At 47.5% G+C, this 24,533-nt stretch overlaps 1 protein-coding gene across 1 annotated transcript; it reads left to right on the top strand.

The window, feature by feature from the left end:
- Positions 1 to 1,822: 1,822 nt before the first annotated feature.
- On the top strand, positions 1,823 to 23,970 carry SHPK (sedoheptulokinase; the record flags this gene model as incomplete). Its single annotated transcript, XM_084237887.1, has 7 exons — positions 1,823 to 1,990; positions 6,020 to 6,161; positions 9,920 to 10,103; positions 10,636 to 10,788; positions 11,736 to 11,911; positions 15,867 to 16,067; positions 23,561 to 23,970. 7 exons carry the CDS (start codon positions 1,823 to 1,825, stop codon positions 23,968 to 23,970), a joined length of 1,434 nt encoding a protein of 477 aa, XP_084094013.1.
- Between the last annotated feature and the right edge of the window lie 563 nt (positions 23,971 to 24,533).

Here is a 24,533-nt window from a genome sequence, read left to right as displayed (position 1 = left end):
AACTGGCTTCTCTCTCATTCCATAGGAATGGAATGTAGACTGAGGAACTCGAACACTTGGTCAATAAAAGTCATCCAGCCCCAAAGACTGAGACACCTGGGAGGAAAGACATCAGGGCAGCTAGAAAGACACTGAGAGATAAGGTGATTAAAATGTTAGAAAAGGATCAGACTGATAATTATACACTACAGCTAGTGTTTGTGACAGCTACATGACTGAAGCTGAGAACTCACCACAACAGGCTCTGTGTGGCATGCCTTCTTCCTGTGTACTCACTCAGATGCCACCTGCTTCAAGGAGTTTCCAGTTCTTAATTCCCTCCCAGGAGCAACAGGGGGCCAGGGGTTTCCCAAGCAGCTCCTCTCTATCAGGTATCTGAGTTCATTCTGTCAACCATTCTACCACCTGGAACTCCCTGAGTCTCCCTCTCTTGGAGAAGTAACACAGTTAGTGGCAAAAAATGTGTGCCCTCGAGACATACTGTACAGGTTTGAATCTGAAGTCCCTGTTTATTAGCTGTACGACTTTGGGTGCTACTTAACCTCCTTAAGCTTCAATTTCTTACTGTGAAAACAGGGACAGTAAGAACTACCTGAAAGGGCTTAAATGAGATGAAATGTAAAGCAAGGCTTGTGGTCCTCCAAAGGGTCACAGTACATAAACAGAGTTTATTAAAGGTATTAAAAATCCTGTGGTGGTAGGGAGATGATAAGAAAAAAGATTAAGAAACGAGGTAAAGTAATTACCACTGTTGCCAAGGACACCTAGTAAGCGCTCACAAAACATGCTATTTTCTTCACCACAATTGAAAAAGGCAGCGCTGAATTGTCCTCCTTTTCTCCAGCCTGAAAGCCCACGATGGCAGGGTCTCCTCCGGGCCAGCCCCACCCCAGCCCAGCCTGGCTCTCGGACCGAGAACAGGAGTTCCCCTACAAACCAATGTGCAAACTCTGCCACCCAGACTCAAGCGGCCACTAAGCAGAAGGCGGGGAAGGGGGCTCGGACCTGCACCCGTCCCACCTCGGCAGTACCGTGTCCCCTGCTTCGGCTCACCACCTACCTGGGGACTATCCATTTTCTCAAGGCCGGGGCAAGTGCCAGGGGGTGGAATCCCCGCGATTGCGGGGGATGGATGCGCGCAGGCTGCCCGACAGGCTTACTGTGCCAGTCTCTGGACCTCAAGGGTTTCGCCTGGGGACTCGGGAGGGAGGCTGTTGGGGTCATGGCAGTTCTCACCTGGATCCTCTTAGGCTCAGGGGACCGACCCACACGGGAGGCAGGAGCAGCTTCTAACTGCACCAGCGCCCCCACACCGGCTAGACTTTTAGTGCCAGCGGGGCATAAGTCACCTGACCGAACCACGTGCTCCCCCTAGTGCATAACTCCGCGCAATGCGCTCTGGGGGCTGTAGTTTTCCTGCGCCTTAGCGGCGCGGTTGGGCGGGGTCGGCGCGCAGCGGAGGGCGCCTGGGCAGGCAAGGGGGTTCGGGGGTGAGGGACGATTAAACCACTTCAAGGGAGAGAGGCGCCCGAGTCCCGCGCGCCTGTTGCGAACCCTAGAGCTACTGTGGTGAGTTAGTCCCGCGCGGCGCTCCACGCTTCCAGCACGCGCGCCCTCCGGGGCGGGGCCTCCGGGGCCCGCCCCCCGCCGCCTCTTGGCTGGAACCCGGGCCCGCCGCCCACAGGCGCGTCCGGCTCCGCCTTTCCTGCCCGGAACGCCGCCATGTTGAGTGTGGCACGCGAGGCCCCGCCTCCGTCCCGGGCATAGTGTGGGCGAAGGGGCACCTAGGCAGCACCTGCTCGCTGCGGTCGTCTCCGAGGCCATGGCTGCGCGATCCGTCACTCTCGGCATCGACCTGGGCACCACGTCTGTGAAGACAGCCCTGGTGGAGGCCGCGCCCGGCGACTCATCCGGGTTCGTGGTCCTGGCGAGCTGTGCCCGGGCTGCGCGCGCCGCGACGGCCCCCCGGAGCGCGGCGGTCGGGCCCCAGGTGAGGCAGCGCCCTGGAGTCGCGCCGCCTCCAGGAGCCTCCCGATTACCCTCTTCTTCGTAAGAGGTCGCCCCTTCCTTGGAGAAGTCTTCCTGACTGCTCCAGCCTGCCTGGTTTCCGCCTACCTGCTGCAGCTTCCCCCGGCCTGGAAGGCTGCGCTCCAGAAGCTTTCCCGTCTTCTGGCACCAATCTCCCACTCTCCGGAGCCTCTTCTGGGAGCCTTGCCCATGGCAATGTGTAGAGGCAGAAAGGGCACAGAACAGGTTTTTATGATCCACGCAGACGGGATAAAGGAGGAGCCCTGGAGCCCTCGGTGGTTTTAACAGGCTGTTATTGAGCTTTACATGTAGTGTGGCAAACAGGTACACGGCAGGCAGGGGTGTTGGGGGGCCTCCTACCGGCCTCTTGCCCCCCCCCCCCCCAAGTCTTTACTCTGGGCTTCTCTGGCCTTATTTATTTCTCCTCTTCCCTCTCTCACTTGCTTCTGCTTCTCTTGGTGACTATTTCAATACTTCTCCCACGGCCCACAGAAGTGAGCAAGACAGTTTGCAACAATGTAGCAACTCCAGGTGCCCCGTCAGCCAGGGCAGTCCTACTGGTGGGAGGGCAGAAAAGCCTGAAAACCATCTACCCTACACATGTATCCCTCGCCTCTGTGTCCTCCACCTTTTGTACCCTGACCTGGGGGATTGCTCGCCTGTGTACATGCAATGGCCTCAGGCCTCTCATTCACTTTCACTGTTTTCTGCTCCTCTCACTGCATTTATCCTGAAGTTTAGAATTCTGTTCCTTTCCAGGGCAGAGTCTGGGTTTTCTCTGGAAATTAGATGCAGAGTCAGGCCTACCTGGCTCCTCTCTCATGCTGTAGGAAAATGGGTACTCAGAAACTTGGTCAACGAAAGTCCCCTAGTCCCCAAAGGCTTAGAAACCTTAAAGAAAAAACATCAGGACTGTTAGACATTGAGAGATAAGATAATTAAAATATTAGAAAAAAAGCAGATTGATAATTTATACACAAGTAGTATCTTGTGAATGCCATGAGCTAGAAATGGAGGATTTCAACAGTAATGGGTATTATGAGATGTGAGTTCAAAAAAGGATAGTAATCCTCAAAACTGGAGTCCATTAATTTCCTGGAAAAGATAGCTAGCCGTGTGTTCAATGACTTGATACAAGAAATATCAAGGATCTCTGTAATCTCATGACTTGTTTCCTGGATCAGTGTGTTTTAAGAGTTGAAATAGGTGACCTCTAAGGCCCCTTCTAACCACAAACCTTGATTTTCTGAGACAAGCCCTCTTTCCAAGAGCTTTGTTTTTCCCTAGGTCTTGCCACATATCCAGACTCATTTCTTTAGGGTTCAGAGTCCATCTTGCTCAGAAGCCTTTCAAAAGGTAAAGATTTCAGGAGCACTTTGCAGTTTCATAACGCTTTCAAAATTAGTTTGTTTGGGGCATGGGGTATTTTAGAATGATTATTGACAATGGAATGGAAGCTCAGAACCTGTAAGGGTGAACAGCAGAACCAGATAACAGGGGTGGGGTTTATGGAGTGCCTTTTTTTTTTTCTTGAAATAGGGCCACTTCTTGAAAACAACTTTCCCCACCTCCCCCAATATTCAGGGCATACTGTGTGTTTACAGGCACACCCAGTGTGCCACACCTACCTAATGAGGGGTTGAGGGGAGGCAAGTAATCGCTCCCTTTGCACCTTCCACATGTGTGCTGTGCTCTAGGGACACAGCATTGCTGTAATTTCATCTACAGCAGGACTCCTCAGACTTGAATCTGTTGCTATTTTGGATCCAATGATTATTTGTTTTGGGGGATTATCCTGTGCATTATAGGTTGTTTAATAGCACCCCTGGCCACTAACCTACTACAGACCTTTAAAACCCTCTTCCCCAGTTGTGATACCACAAAATGTCTCCATATTGCCAAATAACCTTTAGGAGACAAAAATCATCGGTGGAGTAAGAACCACTGATCCATGGAAAAATCATCGGTGGAGTAAGAACCTGACGGTTCTGTGGTTCCTCATGTCCAGACTTCTCACTCTTTACAAGGGCCATGTACACCAAGGTCTATCTTGGCAGCTATGTGGAAGGGACTTGTAGCTTTATATAGGATTTTAAAATCAGGGCTTTTGAGGGAAGTTCTGTGACCCTTTCCGCTTTATTAATTTTCCCTCTCTGGACCTCAGTTACTCATCTATAAAGGGGATATGGGGAGGAAGGGCAGTTGAAGGAGTCTCTACATGCTTTTTTCAAATCTAAAGTTCTAGGATTTGATCTGGATATAGCCCAGCTGATATAATGAATGAAAGTAGAGGCAGCACCTCATTACACTGTGGGTGTACCTGCTGTCTGGCCAAGAGCTACTCCCTGATCAAACTCACCACGAAAAGTTTAACTAACTACTGAACACTGGCTGCCTTCTTATCTTCATTCTCATCTGTCCACTTCCCTTCTTCACCACCCAGCATCCTCACCCACCCTGGACCCATTTTACATAGCAGCTTCTCTGTTCTGGGTTGATACACCATCTGCTGGCCATGTGGGAACTCTTTAAAGCTGCACTGACCAGTAGAAATGCGAGCCACAAAGGTGAGCCACAAGTGTCATTTCAATGTTCTAGTAGCATTATTAAAAAATAATAAGTAACAGGTGAAATTAATTTTAATTGCATATTTTATTTAACCCAATGTCACTGACATACTATTATTTCAGTGTATAACAATCACTATAAAATTATTGCAAATGAGACGTTGTACATTCATTTTTATCAAACTAAATATGAAATACTAAATCTGAAATGCAGCATGTATTTTGTATTTTAACACATCTCAATTCAGACTAGCCACCTATGCCCACCATACTGGGTGTGCAGGTCTCAGTTGATTATCCTACCTGCTTGCTTCCATGGGAAAATGCTTTGAAGCCTCTCTCCACTCCTTCTTCCTTCCCCACCTTCCTTTTTTCTGTTCCTTTGTTCATGCTTGTTAGGAATCAAGAATTACCCTGACCCAGGTCAGGAGGTTGATAGGACGCAAGTGAGGGGCTTGTTCTAAGGGGGGGAGGCTGCATTAGCTGTACCTGCACTACCGCTCCCCAAAAGAAGGGGCCCGAGGGCTCAGCCTTCAGATGCTTTTCCAAGACCATAAGCTTTTTTAGCTTCCCAAAGAACAGACATTCATTAAGAGCGGAGCCATATTTCTCTCTTCTTGTGCATTTTCCATGGATCCTTTTGGTTGTTGAAGATAAATTTCTTTCTTTCCTTTTTTTTTTTTTTAAAGATTTATTTATGCAAGCACTGGGTACAGTCAGAAGCGCGGGAGGGTGAGAGAATTCACCAGAGCCAGAGTGGGGAGCAGAGCAGGCAGAAGGACCGAAGTACACTGCTGAGGGGAGCAGCGGGCGGCAGGAGAGGTCTGCGCGCCATGTGGGACCCTCCTCTGGTGGCCGGGGAGCAGCCGGGGATCGAACTGGTCCTGCAGAGGCTGCGGGCAGATTCGCAACCCAGCGCTCAACCGCTGCGCCACCGGGGAGGCCCAAGTTTATTTTTTAATAAATAAACTTATGGTTTTTGTGTGCCAGAGCACTTTCATTAGGTTGAGATTAAAATAGGTGTTCAATTTATTAAATTCAGAACCATAGTTCTTATTAAATAAAGCTTTTAAAATTAACTTATAAAACTTATTCCATTTATAAGTCTGACATCTTAAGTGTCATTTTTGGGGGCAATACTGTTCTCAGTTCAGACCCCCACAGTAGAGGGCAGAGAATAAGCCTTATCTACAGCAGCAACTCATCTGTGAAGGGCTGGAGTGGAGCCCTACTACCACATTTCTAGTCTGGGCCCTGCTGGAATTGGCAGGGAACCCTCAGGCCCATCCCTGAGGCAGGTCAGCAGGTTCTAGAAGTGAATTAGCTGGGTACCCACCAGCCAGGAATATCACTGGAGGTCTCTGCTTCCTCTCATCACTGCCTGTCTCTATACCCCATAGCAACTTGTCCTGTTCTACTTCCAGGGGCAGGAGCAGGATGTGAGTAAAATCATCCAAGCCCTGAACGAGTGCCTGGCTGCCCTTCCCCGGCAGGAGCTCCGGAGAGTCTGTGGCATTGGAGTGTCAGGCCAGATGCATGGAATCATGTTTTGGAAAACAGGCCAAGGTATGCCGGGCTGTGGGAGGATTGCATGCTGGTAGTCACGGGAAGCTAGACTAGTCTGCAGGGCTTCTCTCAGAGAAGTTCTCCTCCATGGTGAACAAAACAGTCCATGCTGTCTTATGTATTTGGTGTCATCCTGTCTTGTGCAAGTGTGCAACAAATAAGTGAGCTACCCACTCACATTTTCGGCATGACCAGGGAGAGGGAAAAGCGTGAGCACTCTCTGGTTCTATGTGGGAGTCAGTGGCCTGGCTTCCCCACAACTCTCCTTTTATCTGTATTGGTGTCTCAGAACATCAGTGCTGACGACTAAGATCATCGTAGCTGTAGCAGATGCCAGAACATAAGAAACTTTTGAATTTGGGCAGTGTTTATTATTCAACATCACCACAGATGTTTATGATTTTTAAATCCTAGGGTGTATCATTTTGATGGGCTTAGTTACTGACGTTTATGCAATTGGTTATCTCCTATCAGAGAGTTGGCCAGTGTAGGGGCAGATGACTGTTGTGTTTGGCCTCTGGGAAGAGAACTGAACCAGCAAAACAGCAGTGAACACTTTCCATGCCGGGTGCTGGGTAAAGGGCATTGACTTTTCCCAACAACCTGATAATGTAGGTTATGCTACTGTCCCCATTGTAAGATGAGAAGTTGAGGTTCACAGAGATTAGCATAATATGCTCAGGGTCATATGCTCAGCGGTGACTCCAGCTGTGAACCCAGGTCTGTCTGCTTCTAGACACTGTGCTTTCCAAGACTTCTGGGTGGCCCAGAGCTCCAGGAAGGCACAGTGGTTCCCTGCAGAAAGGAGCTTCCCAACAGCATGTCCAAGGATTAGGTTCCTAAAGGAAGTTGTGAGCGTCCCGTTACAGCAAATATTAAAGTTTTTTCCTAATTAAGATAAATTCTATATGGACAAAAGTAAAAAGAATAACATTATGAGCCAACACCCACCCATCTTCAACAATATCAGCATTTTCCTACAGGTGTTTTAAACAGATGATGGATGATTATTTTGGGGGTCTTATGGCTAAGATTATTTGAATATGAGATTGACCCCTTTCTGCCCGGGGAGTCAGTGATTCCGAGTCCTCCCTGAGCTAAATAGGCAGTAACTGGCTCAGCAGCGCAACAGAGGCACCCTTTCCTCAGTCCCCAGGATGGGTGCTGGCAACTATAGAGGCCAATACAATCTCCCCCCCGTCCTCTGCCTGTTATCAGGCATCTGGGCCCCCAGGAGCTGCTTGGCTCCAAGCAGTAGCAGGAGCAGAAGGCCTATTAGGGTGTTAGACTGATCTCTCAGAGGGAGTCTAGGTTGTAAAAGCTTTTTAAACTCCTTAATTTTGCATTAATGAGAATAAATGTCCTTTTAATACTAAAACCCTTCCCAAAGAGGACAGCAGAGAGCTAATGATTGTGGTCTGGTTGCACGCCTTCCTATCTGCCTGCCTGGACTCTGTAACCACCACACAAACCATCACCCACATCATTGGAGGGAGCTGCTTAATATTTCATCGAGCCAGGCTGCCTGTCTTCTTGTTTTGTTTTCTGTTTCTGGGAAAGAAAAAAGCCACCGTTTGATGATGATGATCCCTGCCTAGCAGAGTAGAGTAAAGTCACATTTGGGACCTGGTTGTTCTGTTTTTACGACTGCCTTAATGTAGTTTGGTTTCAGGACATACAATATGTAAGACTCTATGGTGGACCCCCTGGGAGACATAGAAACAAGCAAGTCAAGCCCCCACCATCCAGGGCATAGCGGGTGAGGTTAGCATAGCCACATCATGACCAGAAGAGAGCTAAGTGCTTCTCGGGGGCACGGGCAAGCCAGTTGGAGCTGAGGAGAGGGAGTAACTAGTGTCTTCTAAGAGGCCTGTGGTTATGCCTGTTTCCAAACTCCATTTTTAGGCCCAGATTAGCAGGTGAGTGGGAATCATAAAACAAAGCTATCAGGTAAGTAGCAGACTGGAGAGGAGGTATTTGCCATGTGTAGTAGACAAAGGATGAATATGGATACACATAAAGAACTGATAACAAAGAAAGGACAAGTAGCACTGTAGAAAAATGGGCAATGGATCCCGACAGGCAGTTCCTAGAAGAGGAAATACAAATGACCAATAAGCATATAAAAGATGCTCAGTGTCATTAGTAATTAAGGAAGTGCCGATGAAAGAAACAAGATCATTTTCTACCCACTGGAATCTAAGAAATCAAAGTTTGATAACATCAAGAATTGGCTCAGGGACTGAAAAATTGGTTCTTTTGAATGCCACTGCTGGGAGTTTAAGTTAGGATAGCCGTTTTGGAGAGCAACTTGGTGGTGCCTATTAAATAAGATAACTGCTGTGACTCAGCAGTGTTCTGAGTACTGTTAACAGGTTTGTGCAGGAGGCAATAGTATGTGTTTTAGGAGTACAGGTTTGAAACTCTTCAAATGATGCCACCACACCACGCCCACCACCCAAATATCAATAACCCTCTGTACTCTGTAGTGTGCACTGGACTTCCTCCATCCTACTCCCTGCCCCACCCCAAAAACTCAGTTCTACAGTTGGATTCCAGGAGTTTGTTTTGGTTTGGCTTTGTCAGTGGCTTTGCTTTGTTTCTTTATAGTCTACAAATGAGTGAACTAATCAGGTACTTGTCTTTCTCCTTCAGACTTATTTCACTTAGTGTGATCCCATCTTGTTCAATTCATGTTACCACAAATGGCAAGATTTCATCTTTTTTTTTTAATGTAGCTGTGGACTCTATCTCTCTCTCTCTTTTTTTTTTTTTAATAGAGGCATGTTTATTTATTTATTTATTTGTTTGTTTGTTTGTTTTGTTTATACATGCACTGGGTACAGTCAGAAGCGCGGGAGGGTGAGAAAATTCACCAGAGCCAGAGCGGGGAGCAGAGCAGGCAGAAGGAGCAAAGTACACTGCTGAGGGGAGCAGCGGGCAGCAGGAGAGGTCTGCGCGCCATGTGGGACCCTCCTCTGGTGGCCGGGGAGCAGCTGGGGATCGAACCGGCGCCGCAGAGGCCGCGGGCAGCTTCGCAACCCAGCGCTCAACCGCTGCGCCACCGGGGAGGCCCTGGACTCTATCTCTTAATGGGAAGAGTAGCAAGGAATTTGCAGCAGTCTATCATGAATCCCTACAAATATTGTTTTTATGTATTGAAGAAAACAAATGTATAATCTAGAATAGTGTAACTGATCAAACTGTCATTCAAATACAAGGACATAAAGAAATAGTCTGAGGCCTTGAGATGCATAGAACGACCTACACGGTAAGCATTTTTGGGTGAAACCTTTAATAAGAGCAGGAAAAAAAAAAAAAACCCAGAAGTTTTAAGAAATAATGAAGCAAGATGGCCAGATTCCTTAGCAGAGTTCCATGAATTAGCAAAGGCCAAAGGGAAAGAGAAAATATATCCATAATCATCCAGAATCAAGTCAAGTAATGTCATCATACTGGATTTGGAAGGACAGAGCCAGGGGACCTGAGATGGTGTCAAACTTATGGGCGGGGGGGAGATATAATATTGGCTTTAAAAATGAATAAAAGGAAACATAAGATGTGGAGGGAGTTAGTGACTCGTCCCAGGTTAGGCAGCCATTGGCGGTAGAGCCAGGCACTAAACCCAGGCGCTCTCATAGCAGAACCTGTGTGTGTGCGTGAGGCTTTATCATGGTGATGAAGTCTGTGCTGTAGTCTCAAGGACATGTCTGGTCAGTTGCTCTTTACTATGTTTTGGGTAATCTCATTTGTTCCAGGTTGTGAATGGACAGAGGGAGGGGCCGCCCCTGTGTTTGAGCCCAGAGCGGTGAGCCATCTGGTCACGTGGCAGGATGGCCGCTGTAGCAGCGGGTTCCTGGCCTCTCTGCCCCAGCCAGAGTCCCACCTCAGTGTGGCCACAGGGTTTGGCTGTGCAACTGTCTTCTGGCTTTTGAAAAATAGGTATGAACAGGCATTCTTTGAATTGGGTGCTGGGTTAGATTTGGGTGCTGGGAATGAGCAGGGCTGCACTGCTAGCATCTCAGCTTCACAACTGATCCTCAGTGAGTGTGGCCTGGCATAGCGTGTGGTCTGGCACAGCGTGTGGTCACGAGTAGCTGTGGACTAGACAGAGGCTCCTTATTGGTTATCTGCTTCTAGCCCAGAGCGGGAAAGGAGGAACCAGAGAGGGCAAGGGACCTGCCAAGGTTCACAGGGTGAGTTTATGGCGAGGTCAGGACTGCTGACAGTGAACAGTGTCCTGCTTTCCCAGGCATGGTCCTATTTCCCCTCCCCTAAGACCTACTTGGCCACCTTGCTTGGAATGACTGGCAGGTTCTCACCTTGGGAGGTCCAGCTGCTGGGGAGCCAGGCAGGTGGGGTTCTGGCTATCACCCAGCTATGCCAGGTCTTGTCCTCACTGTCCACAGCTAAGTGCAGCACATGCCTTTAAGCCAATATTAGGCCATGTGAATTGTTTTTGGTACAAAAACAGCCCAGAGTTCCTTGAGTCCTACGACGCGGCTGGTACCATCCATGACTATGTGGTTGCCATGCTGTGTGGTTTGCCAAGACCCCTGATGTCCGACCAGAATGCTGCCAGCTGGGGATATTTCAACTCCCGGAGCCAAAGCTGGAACTTGGAAATGTGAGTATAACCTTGCGGCCTTGCTAAAAAGCAGAATCTCCAGAGGGAGAGCTGCCCCATTTGGGAATGGGGGGATTTCTAAAGGTCAGGAATCAGGTTTTAATACTCTCCCTTCCACAGCCTGTTCCAGTCACTGGGCATGGGCGGGCCTGGCGTTAAGTGAAGCTGCTGGAAGGGGTACCTCCCTCATGCCATGCTATCTTCCTACTCCTCCATAGTTACGCAGAACTAGGGTAGGGTCCCCACTTCTCTGTGACCCAGGTCTAGCCTGTAAGTGTCAAAGAACAACTTTCACCCTTTATTTTAAAATAAGCTTAATAAATGGAAGTAGTAGACTTGAGGACTGCTTTTTTTTTTTTAAGTTCTTTTTGAACTATCGTTTGCCTTTTCAGGTCCAGAAGTCCAGTGCCTTAATAGTTCACCTCCTTCAGGGCCCAGATTCTGAGCTCTGTAATAAAACGCACCTGTTAGTTCAGGTAAAGGACTTTTTAGCATGTTTTATAAAATTGACAGCCCATGTTCACTAACTCTGAGTGGTGAATACATCTGGTGTGCCGGAGACCGGCGGCTAACCAACAGGGCTACGGAAACTCTGACTGCCTCCCCTTGCAGAGCACAAGAGACGGTACCTGTAATATCTAGCTCTTATCTAATCCTTCCTGACACCCCTGTTCAAGTTGCTTCTTGTTTTTTTGTTTTGTTTTGTTTTGTTTTGTTTTTATTTCTGGGAAGGGCAATTGTAAGCTTTTGGAAACCAGTGTCCACTCTTTAAAAAACCCAAAGTTAAAGTTTTAAAAAATTCAGACAGGCCATTTGTGAAAACACTGCACTCCACTTTCCTTTATTGGATGTGTGACCTGTAGCGCTTTCTTTTGCCGAGTTCCCTGGAAACAACAAAGAAACAGCTAAGGGAGCGCCAGGTAAACATGTCCACTTTTGATTTGCAGACTGAGGGCCTCCGGCTTTCCGGTCCATCTGCTCCCAGACATCTCAGAGCCTGGCAGCGTGGCAGGCAGAACTTCCCAAGGGTGGTTTGAAATCCCCAAGGGGACACCTGTGGGTGTGGCCTTGGGTGATTTACAGGCCTCCGTGTATTCCTGTATGGCCTGGAGGACAGATGCGGGTAAGTTTCTCTGGTTCTCTCCTCTGACAATTTCTACCAGTGCCTCCTAACCGGGTCTGTGTGGGAATCTGAGGGGCCCAGATAACTAGCAGCCTCAGCATCTTGTTGACTTTTATCTTGTAAAAGGAAAAGCACCCTCGTCCCCACAGGGGAAGCCCCTGTCCGGGAAGTTTCTAGTCCCGCAAGGCAGGCTCGGTCCCTGACCACATAGCTGCATCTCTCCTGTCTGGGCTGGGTGAGGGAAGTGGCCTTCTGTAGTTGGCTGTTTTGTGTAACTCCACCACCAAGAAAAGAGATACATAGACAAGGGCTTTTGTTATTCTGTGTTTGTGGATGAAAGGTCAGTCTGATCTGACTTGAAGTGTAGACTCCTGTGTGTTCTGGGTGAGAGTCACAGTGAGCTGGAAGCAGCAGCCCTGAGCAGGACTTGGCAAACTTTCCTGTAAAGGGCCAGGTAGTAAATATTTAAGCTTTGTGGACTTTATAGTTTTTTTGTCATGACTTCTGCACTTTGCTGTTGAAGGTGAAAGCGTTGTAGCCAATACGCAAATGAGTGGGCCTAGCTGTGTTCCAAATGAAGCTTTATTTATAGATATGAAAATGTGAATTGCTTATAATTTTCATGTGTCATGAAATATATTCTCCATTACATTTCTTTCCAACCATTTAAAAATGTAGGAGCATACTACTGGGTTTGTAAATGGTGCAACCCCTTTGGAAAACAGTCAGTTTCTCAGAAGACCATCAGCTCAGCATCCCCACTCCTAATCTACCAAAGAGAACTGAAAAGACATGTCCACACTAACGTTCCTGGCAGCGTTCTTCATAATAAGCCCAAATAGAAACAACCTAAATGCCCATCAGTTGATAAGCAGATTTAAAAAATATGGTATGTCCGCACAACTAATAAGGACTGAAGAGCTGATAAATGCCACACTCATGAGTGAACACGAAAGAAACCAAAAAAGATCATCACAAAAGGCCACAGTGTGATTCTGTTCCTATGAAAGGTCTAGAACAGGCAAATCCATAAAGACAGAAAGTACACTAAATGGTTGGGAGGGTGAAAGAGAGGGGAGGATGGATACTAATGGGTACGGGTTTCTTTTTGGAGTGATGGAAATGTCTTAAAATTTGATCATGGTGATGTTTGTACAACTCTGCGGTGGTACCAAAAAACACCAGTTTTAAATGGGGCATTTTATGGCGAATTTATATGAATTATATATATCTCAATAATGCTTGTGGGTCATCCAGAAAAAAGATAACAGGCTGATATGACCTGGACTGGGGTAGAATCTGGGCCTGCTTGCCTGAGCGGGATGTCAGCTTCAGTTGGTTCTCAAGTTAGCGTGGCTGAGTGAGTTCACTTTGGGACTGTTTTATTTTGGTTTTGGTAGCAGTTCTTCTTAAGTCAAGAGTATCCTAGAGGGAAAGGTGAACTTCTTCCAATTTGTTTGCACATATAGAATAAAATCTTTTTAGATTAAAAAAAAAAGTTCAAAACTTTTTTCCTCCCAAAATTTCAGATAAAATCAGTGCCCCAGGAAAATATGAAAGGTTTATTTGGTGACTTCTTTTTCCCAGTACCAATGCCTTGCCTTGTATTATTCATCTGAAAGCATGACTATCAGGGAACCCCCGGGGGCTCTGGAGTCCAACCACCTGCCTGGGTTAGAATTTACTTCATCAGGTATGATCTTGGGTAGATTCCTTTTCTTCCCTAAGCCCTTGTCATCATCCAAAATAAGGGTGATGGCAATTCCTTGCACATGTAATGATGGCATGGGGTGGTGCCTGTGAAGAGCCTGGCTTCCCCTCCTACCTGCTGCTTTTCAAATCTTAGGCCCTGTGTCTGGTTGTAAATGTACTTTCAAAATGGTAAACGAGGGGCTTAGTTAAATGCAGGTCAAGAAGACAAGATTTGGGCTTCTTCTTCATGAGCTGTATTCTCTGGTTGGGGCTGCTGGCCAGTGCCATGTCCAAGGGCAGAATTGGTCATCCAGCCCCCCATCACTGGCACCTTCACCTGAGGGGACAGTGGAGGGCAAATTACTTCTGATTATGTTACTAGGCAGGGTGAGGGGAACCCCAAAACCTCCAAACCTGCCTGCTGTTAATATGTTCTGCCATCTGCTACATCAATACAAACGTACTCTAGTGCATAAGATCTTTAGTAGAAAGGAAGGTTAATGATATTAGTGTGCAATAAAGAGAAGGGAAAGAATAGACAAAATAATTTACAAATCAAGCACCCAGAGTTACCTATTCCCTCAAGGGTAAATGCCCAACCAAGCAGGGTTGACCCAAAGCAGGGCCACTGAGAACCAAAAGCTTGCCACAAGTCTAAGGCACCTTCTGGTGGGGACCCATAGGAAAGGGGCAGAAGGGGCCATGCAAGTCTGCAAAGAAAAGAGAAAAATTAAAATCAAGATAAAAGCTGTTATTGTTAACTTCCCCATGGGTCTCTCACCCACATCTGTTTCAAGTGTCTCCTTCCATGTCCCCCCAAGTGCCTGGTACCAAGCCAAGGCTGGTACCAAGCAAGCTGCGCTTGCTTCTCTGCTCCATGTGCCTCCTCCAGGTCTCCCTCTGGCTCTCCATCCTACTTCCTTCCTTCTTCCAGTCTCCTATCTAGCTTCTCCTCCTCCCTGCTCATCTCCACCCTTCCTTGGGTGGGGCAGGGAACCTGGAACCTCCTCTTTTCCTGGGGACCACCAACTTACAGTAGTGGTGACAGGTTGGATGTGGCAGAAAAAAAAGGTATAGGCCGACAGTGAACCCCCCCTTGCCAGTGCAGAAGTAGTACCCATATAGTCTTCTCCTCTTTGGGAGGGGCTTATTCCTTTGTGAAGTTGTTAACTTTTGTTAACCTAATTACTTCTGGGGTGTGACTAGGTTGATTTGTAAGGACTAGTGGTTCTTTACAGAGGCCCTCCATCTCCATAGCCCCACCTCTGGTCTGCGCCTCATGATACTCTATACCTGCAGTCTGATACTTGCTGTAGCAGTTGGCACCTAAGGATTTTCATTTCTATAGTTGGTTCAATGACTATGTTAATCACTCTGCCCCCACCTCCAGCTTGTGTGAACCAGGTTTCTGGTTTCTTGGTGTCTCTGTTAGGGGGAAAGGATGTCCTGAATAAACTCCAGAAATAGGTTTTATGGATCCACCCCCACCCTACACCAAAGAGATCCAGATACCAAGGACTACAAATCCCATAATGTCATTACCACCAAAGAGAGGACTGCTGGGAACTGTGAGTGGACTTAAGCAGCCAGGCTTGGTATATAACCAGACATGTGGGTCTTGGGGGTGCTTGGCTTTTCATCAGCTTTCAGCATACTATTGGGGTTCCAGCTCAGCGGAACTGGTAGGACACATTCTTCATCAATTATCTCTCTCTTTCTCCCTGAGTTATTCCTTTCTTCATTTCCTGTTTTTTATTATTTTTTTTTTTGGTAAGTAAACCACTTATTATCCTTTTTGTACCTGCAGTTGAGTCTCATTATAAGTACCTTTTAAGTACACGGGTGAGGACCCACAGTCAGGCCACCCCATTTCACATGGGGGTTGCCCTGTAACAGTTTGGTGTCCAGCATGGTTGATCATGTTACCCCCGTGGTTGACTAGCTTGAAGTAACTTTCCTTGAGTTGGTCACTGTAAGCACATTAGGTCTGCAGGACATGTGGTGTAATCTTTCTGTCTCACAGTCAGGCACCCACTTCACATTGGGGTTGCCCTGTAACACAGCCTTTCCAAATTTTCTGTTCTTAACCTCCATCAATCTGAAGGCTTGCTCAGGCCTGGCCAGGGGTGTGGGCATTTCTCACACAAATACTGCAAAGCCTTTTCTAATCTTTAAACCAGCATACCCTCCTTGGCCCTGTTATGACTTGTGACCTAAAGTTAGCCCAGCAGGCCTGATTAACTTCTGCTTTCCTGGGATCTAGTTCTCAACATCAGCACCTCAGTTCAGTTGGCAGCCTCCATGCCTGCGGGATTCCAGCCAGCGCAGATTCCAGACCCCGCCACTCCGGTCGCCTACTTCCCATACTTCGACAGGACCTACCTGGCCGTGGCAGCATCCCTCAATGGGGGCAACGTGCTGGCCACGTTTGTCCACATGTTGGCCCAGTGGATGGCAGATCTAGGTAAGGCGTGGCCCGACAATGGTGAGTTCTCTGTTTCTCCTTTCTACGAGATACATCTTGGAGCTGAAGGTGCTGCTGATGTTCCTAGATTCATGTCTCAGGTCAGGTCTAGCACATTCCTTCCTTAGGGATCTGACCCTGCAACTGTTTTCTGTCTTCTTCTGACATATCATCACTCACTCTTGTTTTTTTTTTAAAGGTTTATTTTTATTTTATTATGCATACAAGAACTAAGGTGTAGGCCAGGGGTGCAGGGGGTGAGAGGATTCACCAGAGACAGAGTGGGGAGCAGAACAGGCAGATCGACTGAAATACACTGCTGAGGGGAGCAGCGGGCAAGACAGGAGAGGTCTGCTGCGCCTTGTGGGTCACCTCCCTGGCCGGGATCGAACTCGTGCTGCAGTGGCTGGCAATAGCTTGATAGTCCTGACTCTTAACCCCTTGTGCCACCAGGGAAGCCCCCGATCACCCACTCTTTTTTGAGGGGTACCTTCTCCCTAACCTTGACTGCGAAGTGCCATAATAGTCTTCTAGCCTTTTCCTGCCCCAATGTCTTATTTTCTTGTTCAGTAGGCCCCAGGTCCCTTGCACTTGAGGTTTTCCTTCTAATGACTACAGATAATTAAAGTGAAGTGATTAAGTAAATAAAAAGATACCTGGTGTTTTTACAATATTATAAAACCCACATAGGACTTATTGCTGGCAGGTAGTGTTACAGGGCAGGGCGAGGGGCACTCCAGAATCCCCAAACCTGCCTGCTCTAAATAGGTTCTGCCATCCGCTGTATCAAGACAAAACATGTAAGACCTTTAATGGAAAGGAACTTTAATATAATTAGTGTGCAAAACAGGAAAGACCAAGAATATAGTTTCCAAATCAAGCACCTAAAGTTACTCGTCCCCTCGTGGGTAAAAGTCCACCCAAGCAGGATTGGCCCAAAGCAAGGCCTGAAAGCCTGCCACAAGTCTAAAGCACCTTCCAGCAGGGACCCATAGAAAAGGGTCAGAAACAGACAAGTCTGGGAGGAAAAGAGCAAAATCAAAATCATTGTTAACATCCCCACGCGTCTCTCACCCACATCTGATTCAACCAGTCCAGGACCAAGACGCAAGTGCAGTTTCTTCATATGTTTCTCTGCTCCATGTACCTCCTTTAGGTTTCTTTCTGGCTCTCCATCCTGCTTCCTTCCTTCCCCAGTCTCCTCTCCAGCTTCTCCCTGCTCAGCTCCACACTGCCTTGGATGGGGCAGGGAACTTGGAACCTTCCCTCTTCCTGGGGACCACCCTCTTACAGTAGTCCTGACCCCGTTTGCTGGAAGGGTTCCTAGACTCTCTGATGCCCTTCATGTCGTTTTTGGAGTTATTGGGTTTGGAGAGTGGGGTCCTTGAGTTCTCTCTGGGAAGAGTTTCACCAGAGCTCCCCTTTCAGTAGCATGTGGTGAGTTTCCCAGGCGAGTTTCTCCAGGACATAGAGATGTTAGTTCTATCCAAAAGGGCAGGTTTATTATAAAAGGGAGAGAAGAGTAAAGGACACTTGCATAGACACAAGTGGGCAGAAAGGGCTGCCCTGAAAGGGACAGATTTGCTAAAAGAGAGGCTTGCATGGTCGCAGCCAGGCGACCTTGAGGAGAGCGGCCTCCGCGGAGGGAGGTCAGTGAAGAGAAGCCCCGGCAGGTAAAGGTCAGGGTGGGCAGGAGGCTGCTGCCCTGCGGAGGGAGAGAGTTGGCTGCGAGGAGCACCTGCATAGGCACAGGTGGGCAGAAGGACTGCTGCCCTGAACCTGTGCAGAGACTGCACTGATACAATCTTCTCTTTGGGAGGGGCTCATTCCTTCATGGAGTGGTTCGTTTGTTGTTGATTTTGTATAACTGTAGAACTGGAAAGGGACTGGAGATTCTACAATGGCCTTCAATCTCCATATCTTCACCTTCAGGTCTGTGCTCTTGACACTCCCTACAGCAGTCTGATACCTGCTTGGGTCTTGTCTTGTGCTTTGTGATCTAGGCATTGGCGCCCAAGGATCTTAGTTCCTATAGCGGGGTCAATGGCTATGTTAATCCCTTCGACCCCCACCTCCACCTCTTGGCATTGTGGGAGCCAGGTTTCTGACCTTGTGGTGCCTACTTTACAGTTTTTCTGTCCTTGTCTTCCATTACCTTCCTGCTCACTTCTTTAATTCCCAGGGTAGATCAGGCCTTCCCCTGCTCCACATTTACAGGGGAACATGTAACTTTATTTCTGGAGAGGTTCCCTTTCCAGGCACTTAAGGTAGAAATGAAATTTGTTAGCCCTCTCAGACAGGAAAATCATGTTTATCAGTTGCACTGGTTGTCTGTGGGAGCTCAAAACCAGATCTCTCCAGAAAACATCCAACACGGTAACAAGGTGAGATAGCAGGAGCAGGTGGGAAGCTCACAGAGGTTGTGCAGACAACTGGACAACCAGTGCATGTGGCTGACCTTTGTCTTCTTGGATGTTAGGATTTGGGGGGTGGGCCTCTCTCGTGGCGCAGCAGGTTGAGCGCAGCACTGTGAAGCTGTCTGCGGCCTCAGCAGCTTGGGTTCGATTTCTGCTGGCCAAGGAGATACCCACATGGCGCAGCAGACCTCTCCTGTCTTGCCCGCTGCTCCCCTCAGAAGTGTATTTCGGTCCATCTACCTGTTCTGCTCCCCGCTCTGTCTCTGGTGAATCCTCTCACCCTCCCGCCCCTCTGGCCTGTACCCCAGTTCTTGTATAAAAATAAATAAATCTTTAAACAAAATAGGATTTGGGGGGTAGTTCTGCCCTCTTGGCTGGAATGCTCAGGAGTGCTTCATTTAAAGGAGGGAATTTTGGTTATATTCCCCATATGAAAATGCATACATTGTGCAAAAATGAAACATGATGTAAGAATTATATATAAAATAAAATATTAAAAAAATGAAGAAGGGAATTTTGATTTTGTTTTGTTTTGCATCAGAAAAGGGTTTCAAGTTGTAGGATCAGTCATCAGAACCTTCAGGCAAACCCTTTATCTAGAAACTGGTTTCACTGCATTGGGTCTATCGATCATTTACCAAGGTGGCCAGTATTTCTCTTCATATAGAAGTAACTGTTTTTCTTTACCTCCCCAGGCCCCAAAATTGGTGGTAATTTAATTCTCTGTGAGATCCTTTCAAAAAAGAAAGGGCTTTTGAAATTTCATGGTTCTTATTTTGATGAACCAGAATATGTAAAAACCTTTTCTGAAATTCCTACAATTACGTCATTTGAGTGACAAAATATTTAGCTGCAAGTATAATACAGTTTCCTTAGATAAAAGATGTGAATTTTATTAACCAGAAATGGAAATGTTAAAGCGTAAAATACAAAAATAAAACTGTTCATATCCCATGTCTGCATTACGTTCCAGAGGCTGGAAACAGGGTGTTCTGCCTCCAGCTTAGAGCAGGGAGTCTGAGCCAGCTGGCCTGGGTTTGCATCCCAGCTCTCACTTTCCGTGTACCTTTGGCAGGTGGTGACTTAACCCCTTTGTGTTTCACTGCCTTCATCTAAAACAGGGATCATCCTAGTACCTATTCAAAGGACCTCAGGATTGAGTGAGTTAACATTGCAGAACACTTAGGAAAGTGTCTGGCCACTAGCAAGTGGCATATAAGCACTTATTAAATAAACACAGTGTCCTGGATGCAGCCCAGTATAGTGGCTTCTGTTCCTAGCTCTGTCCACAAGTCATTATATGTCATTGGCCAGTCCCTTCCCCTCTGTGTCTTCTCAGCTCTGACCTTCTATGGTTCTAAGCTCTTAGCAACTCCCTGATGTCTCTGCCTGTGTTAATCCCCACTGACAGATCCAGGTGAAGTGGTGAGCCCAGGGACACGGGGCCAGGGCTGGAAGGCTGATCCCTCAGGCCTCCAGCTGGTAAACTTCTTTCAGGTGCTCCCCAAGACCCGGGTCAAGGCCCAAATGTCCCCTAATGAGGAAGAACACAGTATATTTTAACATTTCCCTAAATATTTTTTTAAAGGTTCATTTATTTATTTATACAAGAACCAGGGTACAGGCCACATTCATGGGAGGGTGAGAGAGTTCGCCAGAGTGGGGAGCAGAACAGGCAGACTGAAGAAATACACTGCTGAGGGGAGCAGAGGGCACAACAGGAGAGGTCTGCGGAGCCATGTGGGACCCTCACCTGCTGGCCAGGATCAAACTGGCACTGTACAGGCTGCGGACAGCTCCACAGTGCTGCGCTCAACCGCCTGCACCACCAGGGGAGGCCCTCCCTACATATTTTTTTGAATTTTTATTACAGAGATAGAAGCACATGATTAGAAAAAAAAAAAAAACCAAAAAAACAAAACCCTGTAGATTTTGTTTGGCTTTCAACAGTTTACCAATAATGTCCTATTTCTTTTCTAGGATCCATTCTAGGATAGTGCATTGCATTTAGCCTTGGTCTCTCTGCTTTTTAGTTGTCTTGATTTTTTTTTTCTTTTTTAAAAATCTCCTTTCCCTTTTTTACATTAGTCTGATGGTTTAACATTCTACATTTACTCTTTGAGAATTTTCTAACACACTGCTTTGGAGAGTCACTCCCACATATTTCTCTGATAGAAATTGGTACAATTTCTAAGGAGGAATATAATGAGCCTTTTTTTTTTTGATTCAGCAGTTCCCCTTCAGGGGCTCAGATCTACATATTTATGTATTTGTGCACACGTACTAGGGTGTTCACCAAGCACATGATCTATTTAAAAAAAATTTAGTAGTATTGGTGGTGAACATAATACAGAACATGTTGGATTAAAATGCTGTGCACCTGGAACCTGTTAAGTGTTGTAAGCTAATGTTACCTCAATAAAACATTAGAAAATTCAATAGTACAAGTGAATTCATAGAGAAAGGCGGTAGTCCCTATTCCAACCCTTTCCACCCCAGCCCGCACGACAGGTAGTCATCTTTAACTCCTCCAGCTGTTGTATGTGCTTAAAAAAAAAAAAAACAACAAAAACCCTCCAATCTTTGCTCTGTTTTGGGGACATGATTTAACTGAAGCAGTATGTGGCAATGAGAGAGTCAGTTTGTCTCTTGTCAGAGTTCTCTTGTCAGTTTGGGGAACTAGCTTGTGTAACCCACAGGCATGGAACTGAGGGCGGTGAAGCATTTGGTTCTGGGCCCTGAGCCCTGTGCACTTCCCTTCTGGGTGCAACTGGGAGTGGGGAGCCCAGTTGGGTCTGCAGAGCTTCTGGAGCCTTGCTCCTGCCTGAGTTTTGTATCCTCTGGAAATATAAGCTGAGAACTTTATGCGTGAAGGTCTATCACAGGTGGGTGGCCAGCTGCCCTGGCAATGTGGGCCCAGAGGAGCTCACCAGGTTTTGGTATCAGTTCTGCTGTTATCTCAGCCTTCCGAAGTACCTTGGGCCTGCCAGGCTCCAGTCTTCATTGCCAAATAGGTACTTGGTGCTTCTACTTTGTCAGCGTCTCCCTCTGCTGATCCCTAGCCTGTACTTTCTTGGCCTCTTCTCTGACATCAATTTTCATTCTGTATCTGCCTCCAGCCTTCCAAATATGTGCCAAGTCTCCTGCTCATTATTTTTCCCTCTCCTGTGCTTTTTATCTTTGTCAATTTTTCTTTTTAAAAATTACATTTCTGATAGGGAAAGTCACATTCTGTCATACTTAATCAGAATCCTGCTGATCAAATTTTGACAAGTTGCCTATGATATTTATTTATAAAGATGTATTTTTATTTATGCTTACAAGAACTGAGGTGTAGGCCAGAGTTGCGGGGGTGTGGGGGGTGAGAGGGTTCACCAGAGACAGAGTGGGGAACAGAATAGGCGGATCTACTGAAATACACTGCTAAGGGCAGCAGTGGGTGAGGCAGGAGAGGTCTGCTGCGCCATGGGGGTTAGCTCCCTGGCCTGGGATCTAACTCGAGCTGTAGTCATGCCTTGTGAGCCTTCCCTTAGTTGCTGATTTTGGATAATTATTCTTTGGATAGAATCTGAAAGGGACTGGAGATTCCACAATGGACTCAATCTCCGTATCTTTACTTTTGGGGTCTGTTGGGCTCCATCTTCATATCTTTACCCTTGGGCCTGTGCTCTAGACACTCCCTACAGCAGTCTGATACCTGCTTGGATTTTTTTTTTTTTTTTAACATTTATTTATTTATTTATTTATACAAGCACTGGGTACAGTCAGAAGCACGGAGGGTGAGAGAATTCACCAGAGCCAGAGCGGGGAGCAGAGCAGGCAGAAGGACCGAAGTACACTGCTGAGGGGAGCAGCGGGCGGCAGGAGAGGTCTGTGCGCCATGTGGGACCCTCCTCTGGTGGCCGGGGAGCAGCCGGGGATCGAACCGGCGCCGCAGAGGCTGCAGGCAGCCTCGCAACCCAGGGCTCAACCACTGCGCCACTGGGGAGGCCCACCTGCTTGGATCTTAAGCTTTGTATTCTAGGCTTTGGTGCCTAAGGATCTTGGTTTCTATAGCTGGGTCAATGGCCATGCTAACCCCTTGTAGCCCCACCTCCAGCTCTTGGCATTTTGTGAGCCTTGTTTCTGGTCTTATGCTCACCTCCTTTCAGTTTTTCTATTCTTGTCCTCCATCATTAGCACTGACTTTTAACTCCTACACCACCAGGGAGGTTCCTGCCTATGCTATTTAAGTTGTCTTTCTCCTGAATGTGTACAGTTGAGTTAGTGTCAGTTCAATGTGCCAATGATATGCTCCACAGTGACTCTTGATCGGTGGTTCTCAGCGCTGGCCACACACTGAAAAGACCTGTAGAGCTTTGAAAGCAATATTGATGTCATACTCCCACTGGCAGAAATGCTGATTATGTGGCCTGGGGGCTGAGGCCTAAGCATAGCATTTTAGAAAACTTGCCCAGGTGATGCTTATATCCTTGATTGTTGATAAGCAACGGTCTAGACATTTCTACTCAAAAAGTGTGGCTTTTCACCTGCGGCTCGGGCTTCCTCTGGGAGCTGCAGACAGGCAGATTCTAGGGCCCACCCCAGACACACTGAGCCAGAGCTAAATTTTAATAGATCCCTAATTTTAATAGATTCCTACTCATATGTGAGAAGCACTGCTCTAGATTGGTAGTTCTCAACCTCTGCCGAGGAGTGGCCTTGACTATGATCAGCCGTGTGATGCTGGAATTTCTGTGATGCTGCTAATAAGTCTAGGTGCAGCTGTGATGATACTGATGAGTATAGCCTGATCAGTGGATCTTGGACCATAGTGGTATGATTAGGGCTGATAGCAGCACCTATAGGATCTCTTCCTAAGGTCAGGGCTCGGGTCTGCAGTGAGAGCTGACTGGGACCTGGGGCAGAGCACAGCTGGCCAGACTCTGTGAGTCCGAGCAGGCAACCTCAAGTGGGGATTGTTCCTACTTGCACAGGGGAAGTAGCAAATAGACCTGCCCCCTGGGGATTCTACACTGTCTCCTCCAGCAGTGAGAAGATGTATGAGCTCACACAGGTGTTCTCTGTTCCTGGCAGGCCTGGAGGTTGAAGAATCCTTGGTGTATTCACGCATGATCCAGGCGGCAACACAGCAGAGAGACACCTGCCTAACCATCACCCCAACGGTGTTGGGCGAGAGGCACCTGCCAGACCAGCTAGCATCAGTGACCAGAATCTCCTCCTCTGACCTCTCCCTGGGGCATGTGACACGGGCCCTGTGCCGAGGCATTGTCCAGAACCTACACTCCATGCTTTCCTTTCAGCAGCTCAAAGAGTGGGGCGTGGAGAGGGTGATCGGGAGTGGAAGCGCACTGTCCAGGAATGAAGTACTGAAGCAAGAGGTGCAGAGGGCTTTCCCCTTCCCAGTGTCCTTTGGGCAAGATGTGGATGCAGCTGTTGGAGCAGCACTAGTCACGCTCCAGAGAAGCCTCAAGCAGGGGCCTTAGGCAGTAAATTCTTTGGTCAAAGGACTGCTGCTGATTTTATCAAATTAACCTTCCTGACACGATCTGGGGTTACCATTTCCTGGAGAACTGTGTCCTTTTAAGCAATGCCTGCTCATGGGACACCATTCTGAGCAAGAACTTACTTTTAGGGGACACTCAAGTGTCATCAAACTAACCCCAAGTCAGTACCTTCTGAATGAAACTCACCTGGGGCTGGTTGCAAATGTAAATATGGAAAAAAGAGAGAGAATCAAAGAAAAGGAGCAGTAGTCCAGCATCCTGGTCAGTAGGCTCACCAGTGATTCACCTGTAGACAAAGAGAAAATAAATGTGAACTTCAGACACTAAAATGTCTGGTGACTGTAGACTCCAAGTACGAAAAGAAGACCTGCCCTCACTCTGTATCTGACTTCTGGATCAATTGTTTTTATGGACATGAAACCTGGACTCGGGTCACATGGACATGGACTTGTGGGCAAGTCCTTCCCTACTGGATCGTAACATACGACCCTGAAGCCCTGTGGCCCATCTCATCCCCCACTGGCCACAGCTGGTTAGCTGGG

Source organism: Talpa europaea (assembly GCF_964194135.1).
Source record: "Talpa europaea genome assembly, chromosome: 7".
Classification (NCBI taxonomy): domain Eukaryota; kingdom Metazoa; phylum Chordata; class Mammalia; order Eulipotyphla; family Talpidae; genus Talpa; species Talpa europaea.
This window is presented reverse-complemented; position numbering and strand designations above follow the sequence as displayed.